At 39.3% G+C, this 22,573-nt stretch overlaps 1 protein-coding gene across 1 annotated transcript in view; it reads right to left on the bottom strand.

Moving 5' to 3' along the window:
* Window positions 1-18,867: 18,867 nt before the first annotated feature.
* Window positions 18,868-22,573, bottom strand: part of nfatc2a (nuclear factor of activated T cells 2a) — a gene marked incomplete at its 5' end in the record, with an annotated part of 28,654 nt that continues 24,948 nt past the window's right edge. Inside the window, one exon of the mRNA XM_080470196.1 lies at window positions 18,868-21,605. Within this exon, the coding sequence (XP_080326322.1) occupies window positions 21,550-21,605 (56 nt within the window). The 3' untranslated portion in view covers window positions 18,868-21,549. The remainder of the gene's footprint in view (window positions 21,606-22,573) is intronic.

Genomic DNA, 22,573 nt, shown 5'->3' with positions numbered 1-22,573 from the left:
CAGCTAACGCCAAGCAAAGCTCAAGTGCTGATAAAGAGGTTGGCAGTAAGGTTGAGGTTGTCATTCACCTGATCAAATAGTATGCTTTTAAACCAGAAATTGAGCATTAAGTCAAAACAAAAGATTTCTAATGTTCAAAAATACATATCACAAACAGACACGTTGCTACAGACGGCCACGATATCCATCCGACTCAAAATAGTCCTGTAAAAAAAGCCAACAAGCTAAACAGGTGTAATTTTACACTTTAAATCATATTCAGTCATTTCACAGTCCATTTATTAACACTTTGACAGACGGCCTCCAATTTTAATGCGTTCTGCATAGTAAACGTAACAATCTTCCATCGTCTTTCAATTTTAACCAATTAGAAATACATAACCCATATAAATCACCACTTTTCTAAATTGATCACTCATCACAATGTCCATGCTGGATCACAGAGTAATCCTGATACAGGAGGAGCTGGACCCACTCTTGGTTTAAAGCAGAACTGTTAAACTCATTTCGGGCAAAAGCTTGTAGCTTCTCAGAACTCAGGATTTCTGCAGCCTCTAGTATGATGCTTGTTTTCACAAACTCATCCCCATGAGGGCTTCTTTGCCCCTCTACGGTCTGAATGAATGAATTTTATGTCTGAGTAAATTCCCTCATTTGTTGGATTTTTCCTCCTTCCTTTTTTGTAATGCGCATATATAAGCAGACACATGGACATATATAAGTAGGCCGCTGCTTTCTTTTGCAGCCGACATATTGGCATGGCTGCCATGTTGGATGATCACCATTTCACCACCAGTGCATTCACTTCTCTTGAGGAAAGGGGTATTTATGGAACTAAAATAATCATAGCGCACTGATTATACAACACAGTTAAACTGGTTTGGTTTATTACAAGCAGCAAAGATGTAATCTGGACTTTGGGTGTAGAGAAACGAGCTGTCGTGACCTGCATAGCTGACGTAAAGTCACATTTTCGGTGTACAAAAGAATTTTGGATAATAACTACATGTCTGTCATTTATGGGAAACTGAACTTAATAAAATGGGATGAAAAGAGAAGTGAATAATGCACGTCAGGTGAAAAGGGTCCTCATCCAATATGGCAGCCATGCCAAAACATCAGCTATAAAAGCACCTGCTATTAATAATGTGTCTTCTGATATATGTTCATGTGTCACACATACTGCATGTCCATGTACAAGTCGACACATGGACATTCACTTCTACGACGGGAAGTCAAATGAACTTTCTCAAATGCTCTGAGAAATGTCAAGGTCGTATCAAGGTGTAAATATAAGACACGACTACCGGTTTTAATGTAATCATGCCTTAATTTTCCTGTAATTAAACAAAGGAAATGTAGCAGGTCAATTTTGTTTCAGCCTGTTGGTGGTTATGGTACACGCATTAACAAGAAAAATTCAAGCTGTCCCTTCATGTCACAAGCATTGCAGATCTAAATTGACCTTTAGAAACCTTTAATACCTTAAAGTAGGCCTATGCTGAATGTTTTGCTGAAATCAAGAAAATAAAAAAAATGCCAATGCAATTTACTCTGACTTCAATGGACTGTATTTAATCTTCCAGAACTATTCTGAAAGAATGACCATTTTTTATATCTTTAAAATGAACTTGTAAGCTGACTGTTATGAAATGTGGAATAAGCACAAACCACTCCACTGGTACAAATTCATAAAAAAACACACAAGTTACTCAGGCTGCACAATATATGAAAAATCTATTGTTATAGCAAGACCAGCATGAACATGATATATAATATACGTATCCCAAAAAACTGTCTGAACTGTAATACATTATGTTTCTGTGCACTGTGCATCTGTGCTCTCCAAGTTCAAAATGACAGAAATGTCAAATCAGATTGTGACAAAATTACTCAGCAACCTTATATCACACGTTCACCTGATATCCTGCAGCCCTTACAGGTACGTGAGCTTAAATTGCTAAACCAATTAAAAAAAAGAAGTTGAAAACAAATATAAAGGGGTATACAGTAGATCAAATTGTAATATAACCCAAACTCTACAGTACAATAAGCGAGTGTATCACATGGTTTAAAAGCTTAGGAGGTTCATTTCATTACATATCTGGAAATTGATTTTCACAGTAGATAAACTCCTACAGTCAGAAGTAGAGCCCTGCGCTGGAGTTTTCGCAGTATGACTAAGCACACCTTTGTCTGCCCTCACCAACGCTGGGCCGATCTGTCAGGTAAACAGACCTCAGAAGGTGAGGAGAGGACGTTTACCAGCCTCTTTCTTCTTTCTGACGATCTCTGCTCGCGTCTTCAGAGGAAAATCAATAAAAACATCAAGTGGCGGCACGATGAAAGCTCACAAAGTCGGGATGAGCAGAGGATTTGGCCTGATGGGAAAGAAGGAAACTCTTGTTTTTGGCCGCTTTTGGTTTGGTTTTTAGATTCAACTGACTTTCCGCTTTGTGAAACTCAAAAATTGAATGAAAAACGGAACGTTGACTTTAGTAAAATAGAAATAAAAACATTTCTCTACAGTTTATCATCCAAAGTCAGACGTTTGGTTAAATATCACAGAAGATTTGGAAGGTTAGACACAGACACCCGAGAAAGTGGGCATGCTGGAGTAAAGAAAGGGTCTTGGTATCAACACAAGTTTTTCATGTGATTCAGGGAATACAATAAAAAAAACAAAAAAACAAATGCCTCCTGCAGACGGTAGCTGGTGTTGTAACACATTATCTGATGCTTCGGGTGGATTTGGTCATATGTGCACAGTTGTTTTACCTTATGTGAAAGATGATGTCATTGTCGCCATATTCGAAACAATAGGTTTCTTCCTGCAAATGTATTCAAATAAATGTGCATTCACTCCTGTTGCTGGTTCAGTTTTACTTGCTCTGCGCCAAATGTTGCACGGAGTTTCCATGCGAACAGAGCATGAGACATGGGGAGTGCCATGTTTATGTAGCTACAGGAAGTAACTTCCACCTTACTTTTTCTTTTCTGCATCACTTGCTGTTTTGTAAAGTGCTCTCATATATTCTGCACAAAGAATTTCAGTTTATTGTGAAACTGTTTCACATTTACTAAAACACATTGACTCTGGATTTGACTCCAGCTTTGTTGGCAGTTTATTTGCATTATGCTTCTCCAATTTATGGTCAGAATCCCAACATAATGTCCTCTTTTAACTTTTACTGTTTACATGACAACATTTCAAGTGAAAAGCCGTCGTTTTGGCATTTTCATTTCTGAAAAGTTTTGCATTTACACAGCAATGTTTTTGAAAGCGATGTCCGTGTACACGGAAAAGGCAGAAATTATGAAAATGATGTAGTTCTCATGTAGAGCCACTAGCTGTTGCTGTTGTTTGTTTTGGTAAAGAATCCACATGCCTGCAGAAAACAATACGCAATAAACATTAACAATGGTGAGAACGCATCATTCGTATGGACAGAAGACGACATTGCTATGATTAGTGACTCTCAACTATAAACCATCCAAGTCCCAGGAGAATATGGACTGATAGTTTAGACAATCTGAAGGCGGCCATTGTTGTTATTGTCCATCTACTTGCATGTGTAAAATAACTATTATCTGTGGTCGTGGTGCGCAGCAGCAGTGTTTCAGAACAGTTGAGCTTTTTGGGCCTGCATTAAGCTCCTTTAAAGAAAAAGTATAAATGCCTGCTGCCTGCAGAGAAACACAAATCAAAAAAAAAAAAGAAGGAACACTTAAATAAATAGAGTAAAACAAGTGTCAGGAAAAGGTTAGTCTTAAATAAATCCAGATTTTTTGTTTTGGAGTAATACTTAATTTGAGCATAATGTGCTGCATTCAAAGCTTTTGAAAACCCTTTCGGCTGACACGACACTGAGGATATGTTTGAATGCCCCATTAGTGAGCTGCAGCTGTCGATGACAGAATGCAATTATATCACTGCCTTACACAAAACAAAGCAGAAAACCCGGCTCGGTAAAGTCATAGTCTCGGCATGTGCAGCAGTATCACACGTACATAAGTCGGAAGTTCACGTGACTTCATTCCCAAAATAGCATCATGAGGTCTTAGCCTAGCAAACAGCTCTCGATGTGTTGCTGCTGCTGCTCCAACAGCAGGATATCATTTTTTTCCCTCCATGGCTGTATTTTTGTATTTGTATTACTGCAGTGGTAAACTGTTTTTATTCCTCCCTGCGTTCTCTCTGGAGACTACTGTGTTCATTTTGACCTTCATGAGTTCACCCCGATTCCCACAGCATGCTAAACTTAGTACTGAGGCTGCTGCTAAAGGCAGTTACCATTAGTGCAGTGATAAACTACATATTCACATTCTAATCTACTGTTTATGCCACTTCTCTTTCCCTTAAATTGTTATCATTGAGATACGTGTTATTCTGAGCTGGAGACCATGATTTCCTTTAACGATTGTTACTAGTGTAATAGTGAAACCATTTAAGACCCCATTTTTATCAGAACGTTTCAAGTGAGAATGCATCATTTTTGCATTTTTGTTGCTAAAAAATTTGCGTTAACACATCAACATGTTGATAATGATGTCCGCTTACAGAAGAACTTCAGAAAACGATGTAGTCAGTGTGCCAGGCCACCAGGTGGCACTGTTGGTTGTTTCCAAAATGAAACCACATACATGAGCAGAGAGAACAATAATTACAAACATTAACAATAGGAATACACGGACGTTCAAATGGACAGGCGACCAAGATGGATTGTTATTATGGTGACTCTCCACTATAAAACTACCAGGTCCCAGGAGAATATCGATGAGGAGTCATGGCACTCTGGAGGCAAACGTTGATGTTATTGTCCATCTACTTGCATGCGCTGAGGAACTATTTACCCCGGCTGTGGTTCACATGTGCAGTAGGAGCATTTCAGAAAAGTTGGGTTTTCCCTTGTTTACACGGAGATGGACTCGGAGCGTTTTTTTAAAACGTTTCAACTTGGGAGCTGTTTTCAAAATGTTGCATTTTGAGTGGCTTCGAATACCATTTTCCTGTAAACAGACAAACAACAAATGCAACAAGAGCTTTCCGTTTTCACTACATTGTATAAACCGAGTACACTAACATATTAGACAGCTGCTAAAGCAGGTTATGTCAGCAAACTACCACAAGTTATAGACTGAGAATTAAGATTTATATTTCATGCTTATGCTACTACTTTTTCCTCACTATTTTCTCAGAAAAGAAATGCTATTATCCTGTGTATGGTCATATATAGCGAGTAAAACAAGTAAAAGCCATAAAAGTTTGATTCAAGTTTGCACTAACCTACACTAGCATGACAAGCATTTAAAATGCAGCTCATTTTCAGATTAGAATCGGAATCCGTGTTGCACAGCTAGTAAAATAATTAAAAACTAAAGGTTTGCTTTGCGCGTACCATGTAGCTTATTTGATTTGTGTTAGCATGCTATGTTTAGCACTTGGACTGGGAACATTTTTGTTAATAATAAACGCTTTCCTTCACAGGTCAAACGAGAGGTCATAGACCTGCTGTTGAAGTAACCATAATCAACCTGCTCAGAACTCAGAGTTACGTCCTTTATCTATCGGACCAGAACTGATAATTAACTGGGTGGAAAACGGTTCAAGCAGAAACTACTGCGACCATTCTAGACAGTTTCATGTGGACTCTTTGACTCGTCGCCACAGGAACAATAATGAGATCCACCACCGTACGCTGCAGCGAAGACCTCACAGGGTTTTAATGTTAGAAGGCTCATAGGAGGCTCGTCTGTACTGAGGAATCAAAGTACGAGCATCAGGAAGGTGCTGGTCCTTTTGGTTTAATCAAGGGACATTTTTCTCTTCATGTTTTTAGTTCATGGAGTGTATATCATCAGATGTGATTCTTTTTCTCAAACATGTCAGCTCTTTTTCCAACTCAAAGCATCTGTTTTCAGCAGTTTGCGCTGTTCCTTTTATGGCTCCTTATTGCAGCTTAACGTGGTTCAAGTACAACAGACCAAAGATTTTTGTTTTATCCAAGGTTGTATTCTGTCTAATTTATTTGCTGTTGTGTCTTTGTGCATTACTATAAGATTCAAATAAAGTCATGAAAAAGGAATAATTTGTGCAGAGGGCTTATTTTCTCCTCTCTTTTGTGCACCATTATATTGAATCAACATGATATTTGGAGACTGCTGTGAACAGTCACAATGTAATTATGGTTTCGTGACTCCAAGGAAAAATTCTTTTGCCATTTTCATGCTCAGGTTTACTTATTAACAACCATTGTTTCATTATTCCTCTCAATGTGAGCCCTTATCATTCTGTCACTTCTTTTCCTTTACTATGTCTACAGCTCGCAGCATGACCGTCTCCGTGTATTTAATGAGCTTAACATCGTTGGAAGTTGGAAAAACAAATGTACTACATAATTCTGCTTTTGCTCTTTAATGCCACATAAGATGTATAAATCCTCATAGTAAAAAAACAAACAAGGAACGTTGTTTTTTTTTTGCCAAACTCTATGACTTGAGTAATTTTTTGTAAAATTATAGTTTGTACAATAACCGAATTTTGGTGAGCAATTTACACACTAAATGTAAACAGCGGCCATGCGAAATGCTGTGAGCGACTTTTGGTTCAGTGCACTTTGTGCATAACCGTGCTCTTATCACACAGTTTTATATTTTAAATGTTAAACTTGCCATCTACCTGGCCAAACAACTGGTCTGATGGTCCGCTGCATCAGTATTGCCATAGAAAGAAGGTTGAAAATGTGTCTTGTTTGAGTGCAAGACAATTCAATGGATTTATGGATTCGGTTGGCCGCAATCATGCCGGAACAAAAGTACAGAATTCATAAATGAAATCATGCGAAAAAGATTAATTTGCAGGATGTAAAAATAACCACAACTTCATATATGATATAACCTCCAATCCTCAAATCTCCAATCCCAAGTTCTCCCAAGGTCTCTTGGTCGCCACTGGCCCAAAAAGGGGCTGAAAACAGACACAATCACAAACAACGCTTTCATTGGCAGTAAGTCTCTTTGCACATTATAAATTACTCTTCCACCAAAACCTATTCATGGTATTTTGTGTGATCCTGAAGAGAATGGGTGATATTCATGAAGACAGAAGAAAATAGAAGGTAGGTGATATTCATGAAGCTAAATGTAAGTTATCTTGCACGCCTGCATCCGCATGAAAACTAGTTTAAATTTAATTTACGCTTGTATTCAAGGAGTGCTTTAAAAAAAAAAAAAAGCCACAAAATAAAAAATATTTTGGGAAAATCACTCCCTTCAAAAATGTGTTTTTTTACAGCTATAATTAAAATACCATGCCGGTCCTAGAGGTTGAGTAACTCCTTAAACATTACAGTGATTCTGAGACATGTTTCCCTTCACACTGATGTCAGTCCGCTCTGTTACCACAACAAGCATGACAATCTGAGTCACACCGGAATCTGTATCTTATTGTAGGTGTGGGTGTAATAACTTCCTACGACGAGCACTGATCATCTAATCCTGGCTTGGCACAGGGAGGTAATTAGTCTACAGATCTTTATTTCAAAATAATGCCAGCCGACTTAAAAAAAGAAATTGAGTAAAAATGACTGCGAGCAAAGAGAGGAATGAGACCGTGGAGCAGGTTTTAAGCCTCTCCTCCGGCTCATAGTGAGCAGCTGATGACCTTTGGCTTTGTGGACAGCAGAGAGACTCATCCCTGTGGAAACAGTGACAGATGATCACTGGAGGTGTTGTGAAAATGAGAAACATGTAGGGCACATCCTCTTGACAGTGGTGTGCGAGGTCACTCTGGTGTCACCCACTTGTGTGTGTTCATTAATTTACCTGAGAAGATCCTTAGAGGAGTCTGCTTTTCATAGATTCATCCAGCAAAATGCACCGACATGCCAGAGTAAACCTTCTCAGATCAGATGTCAATACTGAATGTCAGCCAGCCTGTATAAACTGGTATATTAATGCAGTTTCGGTAGTATATGGTCAGAAACAGAACTGGGAAAGCTTATGATTATGCAAATATTACTTTATTTGCATGATATATGGAGCCCAGCAGGATTTTTAAGGATTTGAAGAGAGATTTCCAGGAAGCAGAGCCGTGCTGACCTTCAGTCCAGCCGCCTAATGGCAAATTGCTCTTCATTCACGATACAACGTATAGATGTAGCTATCAAACGGGTAGAAGGGAAATCCAAGATCCTGATTATCAGAGCCGAGTTTATGAAGGCACCTCATTTATTCAGACTCTGGGTATTAATACGCTCCTACAATGAAATGATTGTGAGTAGCAGTCCAGTGAAGAGTACAGACCCAGTTGATCTACTTAATTATTTCCAATTGCCTTTCAAGAACTCACATTTTCAGCTTCTCGGCCCAGAGAAAGTCGCGCTTTGGAGGAATGGAAAATTTGAACAGCCATAATTTGATCACAAATAAATTGGATGACTCCGTCTGCCGAGAGGGACGACGTGAGGCAATCAAAAGCCGTGACTGAGCAGATGCTGTCGGTGACAATGCTTTGCATTTTTCTCATCTATTTCCAAGATGAAGACACGAAGTTTTGCCTCACAGACGCAGTAAACTTGAAATGACTTGCTTGTGTGGTTAAAAATAACACAACATTTTAGAGTGTGAAGCAGCTCCGCAAATAGAGCAAAAGGGAAAACTATTCTATTCTATTCAGAGGATCCAACAATTCAATGTAAATATCCTTTGTTTTAAGTTGAATTCTGTTTCTATGGATACCACATTGTTGCTATGAGACAGGGTTGGAACAGGAGGAGAGTATATGTGGTTATTCTAAGCCAGGAAACGCATACAGTTTACATATACACCGATCAGCCTAAACATAATGACCAGTGACGGGCGAGAGGAATGACACTGAATATCTCTTCATGTCAGTACCTGTGAGAAGGTGAGATTCATGGGACGTGGTAAATGAACAAGTGAACAGCCATGGATACGGAAGAGGCCTTTGATCTGTTGCCACTGAGTGCAACACTGAGACACAAAGAAGAAGCGACAATTTGACTGAGTTGATCAGAAACTTTGGGATTCATATTACTGAGCACCTCCAACCGTTGTCTTTGAGGGAACGCTGCGGTGTCGTCCTTGAAGGTAATCTGCATGGCACGTCTCTCTGATAAGACGTTCTGCCTGTTAAACTCATCATGCCGGATGTTGGTCGAAACTCGACAGAGCAAGTCATCAAATGGCCTCTCATTGTTAATACCAGAGATAATAATTCTCCGTAACCACAATGTCTTTAACAGCCTCACCAACTATCACCGCTGACAAAGCTTCTGCCTCCCCCTCAAAAGAGAAATGATCACAGTCTTTTCAAAAGTTTCCATGTTTGTTTTTTTGTTTTGCGACTTGTTGCCGTACAAATTGTTGCCAGAGACTGTTGACTCACAGCTGCCCCCAGTGGAGGTAAAGTGTAAAATTCAAAGGACATATAAAAATATAAGGCCAATAATGAAACCATTGCTTGGAACTAACACTTGAATTTTTATGCATATAGTATTCACAGTAGAAGTACAGAAATCACACTTTACCAGGATGCACTATGGGAAGAAGACAAACCAAGAAAGGAACAATGTTCTGCTCAGAAACATCGGATCCTACCGTCCATATGGACGTTTTCTGTGACATGTACCACCTACCAACACCTTGTGGCAGACCATGACTCCCCTCTACAGAAACAACATTCCCTCCGAGGATAACGCACCCTGCCACAAAGCAAAAGTGGTTCAATGAGAGCTTGAGTAACAAAGCCATTTTGGCATTGACTCGGGTTATCAAATTCCCCGGATCTCAATCCAGTCAAGCATCTGTGAGATGTGGCAGACAATGATGGAGTCTCCACCTCATTTGATCTACTGCTGACATACAGCAGCAGCGCACCGTCAGGGGTCAATGGAGATCCGCCTTCAGTGCACTTTTTTTGTTTAGTTGTTGCTGGCAGCCAATGAGAAAATCTGCACAATATTCCCAATATTAGTCAGGTGGTCTCAATGCTGTGGCAGATTTCAATATATTTTAAATTTGGGAATTTTCCTAACAACAAAGACATCCCGTTTGTTCATTCATGGATTGAATGCACCTTTGAAATGTCTCATAATCGATTTCCATATCAATTAAACAACACTAATCCTTGAACTGACACATTATCAATGTTCATTTTACTACTAATAGTTCACACGTCAGGTCTGATTTCCAATTAGACCAAATTCAATGGCGAGGATTAACTTCCCCTCTCGGCTGAACCCTGAATATGATCCAATTGTCAAAGGGCGGGAATTAACTGAGCACCCAATTAGTCAGAGTTCATTAATTAAGTGAGGCTGCTGCTCAGGGTTTCTCCTGGCTTCCTGCATTATATGAATCCTCTTTGTAGGTGTGATTTAGACTTCACAGGCACACAGTGATAAAGAAGAGAAAAGAAATGTGAATTTCTGAGGAGGAATAAAAATGTACATGTGCCAGGCCTCACTCACTTTCTTCGTCCCTGTGTTCGCTCGAAGTCTTCTTGAAGTGTGAGGATTCGACGTCTTGCTGACAGTGTTAGGGGGACGTCAGCTTATAACTCAGCAGGTCCGCTGATAACTGTGGCTTTGATTATAGCTGTGCAAAATAACAGTTCCCTTCTCGGTGCAGTCTGTGCAGATGCTCCTCTATCTGCTCTGCTGTGTGCCACTTAATGTGCTCCTGCATGTGTTCCTCTGAGGAGTCCTATTATTAGTAAAGTATTTCTGGGACCATATCTTTTCTTCTTTTCTTTAAGCTGACTGGTTGAATCAGGATAAACTTTAGCAATACACAATGTATAACATCAATGAAAAAACCCCTCAAATTGACATATGTCTTTCAAAAATCATTTCAAATAATACAGCTCAGTTGGGTTTGGTTGGTGGAATAGTTTATCTTCTTGTTTGGATGTTGGTAAATCATTGTAAGGAAAAAAACAACTGAAGAGCTGATTGTTTTTAATAAGCCAAGAGCCAGTTCACCAAAGCCTTCTAAACCAGGGGTGTCAACATTAGTTTCACCATAGGCCTCATCAATATTCTGGTTTCCCTCAAAGGGCTGGTTTAATCTTTAGGAGTCTAAATATGTAACTAATACTAAACATAGAGTAACTTTCAATAATGTTAGTTATTTATTTGAATATAAACATATTATACATGCATTTATGTAAAAATACATCTAAATATGTTTCTGCTCTTATAACAAAAACTATTTTAGTGCAGCTTCTCTCAGTATTGACTTTTGTCTTCCAGGACCTTTTGGCAACACAAAATGACCAGATGAGCTGTGTTTGACCCGCAGGCCCTGACTCTGATACTTTAGTTCCATTCAATTGATTCAATATCCTGATTGTGTGTTTGGGTATATTGATAGGATCCGACATCAGTTAAGGATTATCAAGGTTATGGCGGTTTAGGAGCAGATAAATATGAAATGCGGTGAAATGAAATGACGTGTCACTCAGATGTAACTGTCAACCTCAATGTGTGAGAAGGGAAAAAGTCAAGGGGTCACAGGGTCAGCAGGCACAAGAGGCAGCCTGATATTACCATTTTACTATAAAGGTGTGATTTCAAACATCTGTTGAAGAAGGATCTCCAAGAAGGTAATGAAATATACTTTGTACTAATTCTGTTATTTTGAATGTGTTGGTGCCTGTGAGCCGTGATGTTGTACAGCTGCTGCGTGTGAGGATGGAAATGGCCATCGTTACGCTCAAAGAAACAAAGTAGTCGGCAAACAATTTGATTTGTGAGATGAGATTGCGTCGGTGCTGCGCTGGTGGTTCTCCTTTGCAGCCGAGTGTATGTGAAATGTGAGCGGCCATCGGGACCGAGGGCTGCGTAATCTCAGTTACCGGCAGCACTTCTGGTTTAAACACTGAATACACTCTGCATGATACCAATTAGACGGAAACCGGAGAAACTTCAGCTTACCACTGCAGATACTGAAGCTGCGATTGCAGTGTTAAACAATGGCTGCTGAGAACACTGGGGGCTGAGAGCTGTGCAGCATGATGAGATGACTTTTAACATAACAGCAGATTAAAAAAAAACAACAAAAAAAACAAGGGAGGAATTGAAATAGTGCTGTGTGCTTCACATGTCGCCCTCAAACACTCCCACAACAATTACGCTGAAGTGCATGTTCACGCACTGCACTTAACCTCCGGAATACCTTGTGAAGCCCTGACGAGCGGTGCTGGTGACAGCTTCAATTAACGTATGCAGAAAGAACATTTTCAAGGCTCCAGTTCATTAAGAAAACTTTTGGGGCAGATGTGGTGCCGTCATTGGAGAATCAAGTGCACTGCATTTTGCCTGATTAGAGCTTCAAATAATTTTGTATCATTGAAGACATCCGCCACATCCGCCTCTGTTTTACAATAGAGTGAAGCCCCAGGATAGGCTGTGATTGTTCGTGGATATGAAATGTGCATAAGAAGTCAGATAATCAGTGGGACTTGAAGCAATCATGTTCAATTTGACATGTTCACTGAGATAATCCTGGTGTGGCACCTCAGTAAAGTATCGACCCAGGCCCCGCACTCTCTCCTCACTAATAAAGGGTGCGCCGATTACAGGCTGTCTATTAAAACCTATCATAATAATCACCTTAAACAAATGTTTATAAGTCCTCTTGATCACCAGTTGAACTCTTTTAAGCTGCACGTACTTTGTGCCTGCAGGGATGTGGGTGTGTGTTGTCTGACCAGGGGTCTGTTTGTGTTTTCTGAGCTGCTGAAATACAGCAATTTCCTGTAATGTGTCAATAAGGTTCAATAAAAGTATATTGTATTACATTCATCTTGAATGAACGCCATGATTTCACTATTGACAATGCAGTGTAAACAGTCCATCGACCTGAAGTCAGTAACTCAAACACAAGAAATGCTGGGAATGAAGCACATTTAGGGGAACTAGTTTAAAAAGCAAAAGAAAGAACTCAGATCTTTTCACGATTTCTTCTCAGGAAGTTTAGTGATTTAGCGGCTTCGTCTCATAGTGAGAACATTGCCAGCTCCAGGTTAAGAGACTCTCTGCGTGCAGTTTGCATGTTCTCCCTGCGTGTGTCTCCTGGTAAACCAGTTTCCTCCCAAACATGAATTGTAAGGTAATAAGTGACTGTGAAGCTGCCAGTAGGTGTGACAGTGAATGTCTCTGTGTCAGCCCTGTGTGGGACTGGAGACCTGTCGCTCCTTCCCCCATTGTCAGCTGGGATTTGCTCCAAGTGGGATAAAGCAGTGGAGAAGATGGATGTATGGGTGGTAACTGAAATTTATCAGTATGATAAATTCTCAAATAAAAAAAATACAAAATTATTAGAAAAAATAAATAAACTTGAGTCATGAAATCATGCTGGGAAAAGGCATCATACATCTTTCATTCTTTCATCTGTCATTTCCTACAACTGCTACAGCCGGAACGATTGAATTTAAGCGTCACACTGCAATTTCAGTAAAACATCCCGGCACTGTTTATTCACAGCAAATATCAGGTATGCTTTCTGTAAAGTGTTGCCGTTTATATAAATCCGCAGATATTCTATGAATATCCTCCCAATTACTCCCCTGTCAGGAGGAGACGGCAGTGAGATGAAGGGATTATGTAAACGGGGGACCTTTGACCCTTGAGGGAGCGCTAGAAAAGAGCCTGTGTTGTTGTCGGTGGTGGGCGGCAGCTGTATTTACCAGTGCAGCCTGTTTCCTCTGGTTTAATGAGCATCAGGTCCACTTCAGGGCTGATGTCGCCACTCACCTCGGCGCCGGAGTGGGATTTTTCACCACCTGGCGATAACAGATAATAAACCATTAGAGCAGTTTGGACAGTCTGTTTGGCGCTTCACGCTCCATGCTCGGCTCCCTCAGAGCGTGAATTAAATTGTGCTCCGTGAGAGGACACTTGTTGTTTGATACTTAAAGCCTGCTTGTTGTGCGGCCGACTGTCAACTGAATTTTATGTTTCGTCTCCCCGCAATTACTAATTGAGAGACCATGATTTTTATTTTTTTTTTAATTAATTGGAGGATTTATTAATAAGGCTCATTTAAATACTGTTGAATGTGTGTGACAATGTGTCTTATTTAAAATGCATACAAATTGAAATTGCAGGCATTTCATTTCGCGTGCTTTATGCAGGAAATCAGGCCCATAGCGAATGCAAATTGATGCATGATGGCGTCACTCTGTCCTATGGAGGTCACCTTTGATTCAGTGGAGGTTGACATCATGCAGTCAAACAGTTCATACCAAAGTTTATGAAATCCAGCAGTCTGTAAGAACCATTACTCCAATTGAGTCTTCGATCTCCAGGCTCTTTATCTTATGATAATCGTACCTCCAAAAGATGTTCACCATCAAATTATTTAGTCTTGGCTGTAACATTTTAAAGTTAAAAAAAAAAAAAAGAAAAAAGGAAGAAACACTGCTTATTTTCCAGTTGTTTTTAAAACGGAACCAAAACATTAGACCTTATCAACTCCAATCAACTCCTGCAATCTGATCATTTACACACTAAGGCCTCACAGTGGGGTGGAACAATGAGGAATCAGCACACAAACAGCAGCAGACTGCAGCACACCTGCTCCCCATCAGGCTCACCTGCTCGGGGGTCTGCTCCTCCACAGGTGCTGCGCTTCCTGTGAGGTCAACGTGACAATGTGAACTCCCGTCACATGTCTGAGCCGATACCACGGACAACCTGGAGGTCTGTGGAACCTGAGGCCCAAGTGGCGTATTTCTTATATACCTATCTTCTATTTTTGAATGAAATAAATTGTCTAAAATTATTAGAGGTGTTACTCCACACAGTTTTCTAAAGAACTCAAGAGGTTGCTTAAAACACCTTTCAGAACTACAAACAGACTTTATGTAAATGGAGGGTTGCTGTAATTATTCACTCTCTTCAGATAAACCCAAACAGACTCCATGATGCAACTTTCAGAGCAAGATTTGTATTTAAGAGGGTTACTAAAAAAATGCTATATGTTGGCGATTATGATATCCTGCTGCTTCAAAGTGCATTATTTATTATTAGGAGAGCATTGGTGACATATACCGAGGTAGCAAAAGAGAAGTGCTCAAGTCATTTACTCAACCCAGGTTGTATGTGGTCTCAATGTGAGGAAGGATCACCTCGTAGTGACCTCACTTTTTGTGCGTTTATGTTATTTGACTAGGGAATATGTGAATGTTATTGGAGACTTTGGAATAATTCAGAAAATAAAGTTGTATCACACAGCAGCACATAAATATTCCAAATTTATTTAGTTTTATCATTGTTTTGACAATTTTTCAAAAACAGTTTAGCCCCAGACTTCAAGTACATATGTTGAAGTTTCCCCAACTTGTTGTATTTTACCTCTGATTTGTCCACAATAATGGATTTTGCCAAATATCTGTGTTTATCTTAGATTATTTTCTAGCACCATGGAAAGAAAATCTATCATCCATATCATAGCGATTAAAAACTTAAAACCACAATCTCACAAAAACACAAAAAAACAATGACTTGTAAAATGTAAGTGAAGCAGAGCTCCCACATAATACTCTGAACACACGCTCTCATGCCACAAATGCTTTGTATCATGCAAAGTACAATATACATACTTCTACTACAATCTTCAATTAACATAATGGACTTTAAATGCTGCTAAAGTACGAGGTACTTTGTGCCATGCATTACTCTGGACATTAGCATTCTGCTGAGGGGCAACTCTGTAGCTCCGTCTAGTGGCAGGCAGCTGCATGACAGTTAAACAGCCCAAAACACAAATCCGTATTACTATATTTTCCAGGCTTGAGAATAAGTCACATCTAAAATACGGTAGTACTGGTACCTACCGGTAGTTTTTCTGTGGTACTGTAGCAATATTCTATTGAGGTATGATGCCATCTAGTGGTGGCAGAATGTATGTACCTGTATATTTTGATATATACTGTAAGTCCCTTGGTGACATGAGCTAATACAAAAAGTGTAACTTGCCTAGATAGTCTGGCATTCTTTCTAGCACGAGCTACCCAAAGGACGAAGTGAAAGACAATCACCTGCATGTTTAATAATTATTATAATTGTGTGTTTGTGGTTGCAGCGGCATGCACCAAGATTTATTGTTATACAGTTTGCATGCAAAACTTTTACAGATTTGAGGTTCTCTCTTTAATGTTCCCAGTTTAACTCAATGTAACCAGTGTCTCCATTTGACTTAAAGTCATTTGTTGAGATTTACTACATCCGGTGGAAACACTACTGTGTAATGTAACGTCTGCAAAGAGCTAAAAGCAGCCCGCAGCTGTTTGGTGAATGAAGCTTTGTGAGATTCTCAGATTCAATTTGCAAGTCTAAAGTGACTGAATTTGCCAATTTGATAGTAAGACAGAAAGAAAAAAAAAAAATTGGTTGAAGTATTCCCATTGTGCCTCAGAAGCAGCTCTGTGCTTCAGTGATTGAGTGCTGTTGGAACGGCTCTCCATGTTTCGGACTTCCATCTGCATGTTGCTGTCTCCCTCTGCAGGCCTGCTGCAGATCACCAGCTTCACCCAGCTGAGAAACACACTTCAGTGTGCAGTACTGTACTGCTATGTTTTGTGTTGCATCATATATAGACTGTATGAATAAACCATTAAACTGTGACTGTGAAAGGTTTGTTCCTGTCAGATTCATATGTAGAGAAATATGTGACTGATATTTCTGTGTTCTGGTGAGAATATTTGATTTGAAATTTGAAATGTCACTTTTCCATGGTCCGTTTTAAAACTAGACAACACAGGGAAAATAACACGAAGACCATGTGATTTTGAGGACTTCGTTTGTGAATTAAATTCTCTTTACTTCCAATTAAATGAGATTAAAGGGCTTTTTTTTCTAAGGACACAGAATTTAATTAGCAACTTTTGTTTTTAAGACAAGATTCAATCTTTGCATTTATTTTATACAACTATAATAATAAAAATATTAACAATGATGATGATGATGATAATAACAACAATAACAATAATAATAATGATAATAAATTCAATATACCTACATCACCTGAATCTATTTAAAAGTTGAAAAAGTTCCCTTTTATTGGACCCTGGGGCCAGAAAGCTTGGCTACCTTTAGATTTCAGTCGACTCATTTGACAAGAAAGCAGCTGAGGACTTGACGCTTAACTCAGAATCGATATTGTATAACAAGGTCAAACAAAGACAAACTTTAAAAGTAGTCCAATTCCTGAATTATTTCTAAAACACACAAGGTGCAGTGGAGGGAAGACATCATGTGTGTTATGGGATCACATTTTGATGCTCGAGCACACGAACACCTGAAACAGGAAGGTGACTCATGTCTGTGAGAAAATGATGCAGAGTTTTGGGAAGTGTCTGCAAACGGACAATATCATCTTTATTCCACACAAACAGCCCTCTATGCTGCTGCTTTCAGCTGAATCTGTCACTTCTCAGGGATCAAATGTTTTACTTTGAATATAAGAAACGTATGTTAACACTGAAAAAGTCAGGCAACAAGATAATGAAGCTTGAGCAATATAAGCAATTGTGCTGAACAAGTGAATACCAACCCCTCTAAAAAAACAACAACAAACAAACCCCTCTACAGTGTTGGTGCCATTTCAGTTGTGTTCATTTTGAAGCCTTTTATGTAAAAATGAGCTCACTCATTTTCTACCCTTTTCGTTTTTGGGGGGTGAGCTGAATGAAATGCCAAGCTCATCATGTATTTCATTCCTGTGCGATTTCGCACAGTAAACTCATTAACTCATTACAGCGTGGAGTGTTAAAGGGCGCGTGAGTCATCAGGGCAGATCTGTGTAGTGGGCTGCAGAAGCCCACGTGCTTTTCTCTTTCTCTTCTTCTTCTTCTTCTTTCAGCCGTGATGATGTCACAGCCAGATACTTCCTGAACACAGGGTTCATTCACAGAGTCCTCAGAGTCCGCCCAAAGCAAGGAGGAGGCACCAAACAAGCCGTCTCCATGGTAACTGCAGCCTCCGGCACAATTTATCCCCACACATCCCCTTTCTTGTTGTTATTTGTTATTTGAGGGAGGATTAGAAACTGTGTGCAGTCTGTCGGCCGCGGTCACGTGTGCCCGGGTAAACAGCACTTTGCTTTTCAAGGTTCAAGCTCTGAATATCTTTTCATGTCAGGCCAGTCAGGTCTCCCATGAATGCATCTGCTCCTGGCTCGCTGTGTGCAAGGAGCACTGGATGAGTCACAGACTTCTGTGGGGTTTCAGTTTTCCTTTTTCTTTTTCTTTAAAAAGGCACCGGGAAGGGTAAACAGACACCTTTGTGTTGTCTTGACCATACGCAGACGAGCTGAAACTGGACTGAAGCTCATCTATACAGCAAAAACCAAATATCCCAAACACCAATAATAAAGTCCATCAGCAGGGAAACGCCAAGAGATGCTTCAAAAGTTTATACACAGTTACCCAGACAATACAGATGAGTCATTCACACAGGAACACAGACGGACTGACAACCAGAACACACAGAAAACACCCAATATAAACCACAGCCACCAGGTGAAGACAATTATACACTCAGGCACAGGTGAAACTTAATGGGGGGGGCAATCAGACATAAAGAAGAGAAGCCAAGGAGCCTGACATGAGACACAGTCAGAGTCAGAGAGAGAAATCCCCTCAAAACTACCAAAACAAAGCAAGTTGATGTAATCCAATACTAAACCAAAACTAAATTTGTGTTTTGGGGCACACCACATATTATTTTGTGGACCCCTGAGAAATGTGTACACCACGGCATTGGATTTTATAGTTAATGTTTCAATGATTGCAAAATACTGATCAGATGACAAATGAGATACAGTCTTAATGATGTTCAAGGTTATTATTTATTGCTTCTTTAGGGATACAAAAATAGCATGGATAGAGATTTTTTTTTTTTTAAAGAGGCACACAAACTCAACATGTAACAAATACATGACAACTATCAACACAAAAAAATAATAAAATAAAATAAGACAGTATTAATAACCAAAGATTCCTTAACAGATTGCAAAAAAAAAAAAGATAATAGAACAAAAACATGAACAAGAATATAAACTGACAAAAGGGTAGGTGTATGATAGTTCCCTTCAAAAAAATAAAAGTACTAAAACAGATTAAGGATAAAATAAGGACTTTAAAATGGTGTATTTTAAAATGGTGTATGACGAAAAACCAAACTGCTCGTACTTTAAAAACTTGGACATTTAGTGACTAATATTCACACAAAAAAAGAGGGGAGGGAGGGATGGTTCATTTAATACAGATTACATTCAAGAAATGTCAAATGTACTTGTGCTGTACTGGCTCAAAAATAAAAAATAATATAATACAAAATATAAGAAACATTTGAAATCTCCTTAAAAACTAAACACTGTGATCCAATTATTAGATTTTACTTTTATGCTTCTTCTTTTTTTTTTTTTTTTACAGAGTTTTATTTCCTGGCACTTAACATTTTTATTGTCGTCCAATCCACTCATCATTTTATGAAAATATACTGCTTTTCTCGCCACAGTAAGCCTCAATAGTATATCACTGTATACTATTATTGTGCTTACACTATAATGACAGCTACAGAAAATAGAAAGTATTCTCTTTATATCTGCAAGCATGAAGATTTCCGCATAGGCAGCTTTTGGTGTGTTGATTGTCATCACATGCACATCTTCAAAAATGCAACTGTAAACAACAGTGCACACAGTTTTAGGTTCGGGCATCTCAATTCAAGAATGTGGGGCGAACCACAAAAGTCAAAACAATCAATGCAAATAAAAAAAAAATGTAAAAAAAGACAAAGGATTTGACTGACAGAGGCAAAAAGGCCATCTTTAAATCAGAATGCTCACACTTCAGCTTGCGGGCGCCAGACTTCAAATACATTTCAGAAACCACAGGGCGACAAAAAAAAGTTGGGATGATGTGTAAAATGTAGATAAAAGCAAGTTTAGAAAATCCTAGAATCGTATGAGGGTGTTTTACCGTTTAATGAATTACATATATTTTTTAAAAATTGGCTCTTGAAAAGGCATTTCTTTTTTTGTCACATATCGTCCCAACTTTTTTGAAAAGACATCGCCGATGCAACGTTGAGATGAAAAAGTTCAACTTGTGCAGAAACGTTTGGGAAATGTACACTCATGCTATCAATGTCACGTCACAGACCTCTGTGAAGCTTGCTTGGCACCTGACTATATATTTGAGAATATATATATATCTATATATTTATATAAAACAATACATTATTCACATGACTCCAACATCGGATAAAAAGATAATAATGTTGACCTCCCAAGTTGTTGAAAACAGTGCATATTAGGAGTTGGCACAATAGTTTATTTAGATATGATTAAGGCAGCGTGTGCTTCACTTCAGTCAGAAAGATCGCAGTTCGCTATGAGATGATCGACAAAAAGACACGTCTGGATATAATGCGAATTTCACAGAAGGTTCGTATCTCACTGGGCTGCAACGTGTTCTTCGAAACTTTGTAAAAAAAAAACCATAGTTCACAAAAATGTCACTTGAGTTTTGAAGAGAAATGAGAAACGGGACTTTTTTTCCAGGTTTGAGGTCCTCATGCCGGAAAACAAAAAAAAGAGTAATCAGGAAATCTTCAATCCCTCACGTAACTGTTGCACCACTTTTCTAGTTTACTGCCAAACGGCTGCAAACTTAACAAGTTATCGTGTGAATGTTGAACGACTGTCGCCGCGTTTATCGCGCAAAAGTCGTGCGAATGTCGTGCCAGTATCATGCGAGTTACTTTTCCAAAAGCGAATATCTTAAAAAGCATCCGGCATAACATGCCGGCATTAAAATCTCTTTAAAGTTTGTGAAACGTTGTTGCAATAACTGTGCGAATGTCACACAATTACTGTGCACAAGACGAGTGTCCTGCTAACGTGTGAACAGCGGGCAGTCGGCAGAATCTCATTCAGACGCCGAGCGAGTGTTCAGCGGGACTGAAAATGATAAACATGGTCTCTCATGTTCACTTTTCCGTCTCTCCAGCCAGTGGCCAGTTCTTGCAGCCCAGTGAGAGAAGTGCTTTAACCTGCTTAAGACGTTTCGGTTCACACTCCTGCTACGCGACACTATCATGAGGGGAAACGGGTGTGAATTCATTGTCTGGCAAACATGGCCAGCTAATTTATTATTTCTCTTACAATTTCCTCCTGTTTTGTTTGTTTCGTCGAGTTTATAACACAGCCTCGCATGAGGAAAAAGCCCATCTGTCCGATTCTGAAATGTTTCACTGGTGGTAAACCTGTTGCTGGTGGCAGACGGGTCAGTGAGTCCTTCTGTTTGCCAAAAGTTTATTGCAGGAAAGCATCCAAAGCAAACAAGAGCCGGGAGCTGATATTTCAATGAGCAAAGAAAATGAGGAAGAGGAGCTCTGATTATCGGTGGAAGTGCGTCACTTCACCGGCAGGTTGAAGACTGTGTGTGTGTGTGTGTGTGTGTCTTGTGTGTGTGTGTGTATCGGAGGAGGGTGTGTGTTGTCGTTTCCTCCTCTATGTCTGCCCTCTGGCGTGAACGCCCGTCAGATCCTTTCTGATGATCTCATTCACTGTGAAACAGATAAAAAAAAAAGAGGGATTTTAGACATCGACAGGATCAACTGATTTCACAATAAAATCACGTAACCATGCGAGATCTCTTAGACAACATGCAGGTGGATTATATATATTCCTGAAATACTTTTTGTAAACACTCGGTTGACATTTCTGTACAAGCTGCATTGATGCTCGGTGACCTCTAGAGGTAGCAAGCAGTTGCTTGTGTTGCTCAGCTGATTATGAGGGTGTGTGTGTGTGTGTGTACACTGATCAACAGGAGGAGGAAGGGGGCATGAGATGGAAACTTTCATTGAGTCATAGATCTAAAAATAGGAGCCCAAAGTGTGGGGGAACACAAACCGTGCCCTGAAAATAAAATTCTAACACTGGATTTAATTTCTGCCCACATCAAACCACCACGGTGTTGAAGTGCACGACAACTCCTTTCACCCAGAATGCTAAACTTTATCAACCTTCAATTTGAAGATGACACAGAGCTTTGACATACAATTTTGCAATACAAATCAAAGCGATGGATTCGATGCATTTGTGAAATTAAAGAACTGAAACTCAAGGCTTTCTATTTAAATCCCATCAGAGTTCAGTTATTCTACAGTGACACGCGCTCACTGTGGTTACAGAACTTAAGAAATTCTGCGAGTCTTCAATTCAATTTGTGTATGTTCTGACTGATGGTGTTTCCTATCCTTGATGGTTTTGTGAATAAATGAGCATAACTCTTAAGTTCCAAAATGCTCAGTCGTTTGTTTCTATACTATTAGTTTTTTCCACATTGTTCATCTGTGAATTGACGATTTATTATCTACTGAGCTGCAACAATTCAGATTACTGGGACAAATCTGTTCATCGGAAAAAGAAAAAAAAAAGTCCTATTTGATGTGTTTACATGCACAAATGTGTTAAATGGAAAAACCCTTGTTTACATGTTTCTGTCTCATAGGATGTAACATAAAATGTG

This window comes from Lipophrys pholis (assembly GCF_963383615.2).
Source record: "Lipophrys pholis genome assembly, chromosome: 8".
In the NCBI taxonomy this organism is placed as follows: Eukaryota; Metazoa; Chordata; class Actinopteri; order Blenniiformes; family Blenniidae; genus Lipophrys; species Lipophrys pholis.
This window is presented reverse-complemented; position numbering and strand designations above follow the sequence as displayed.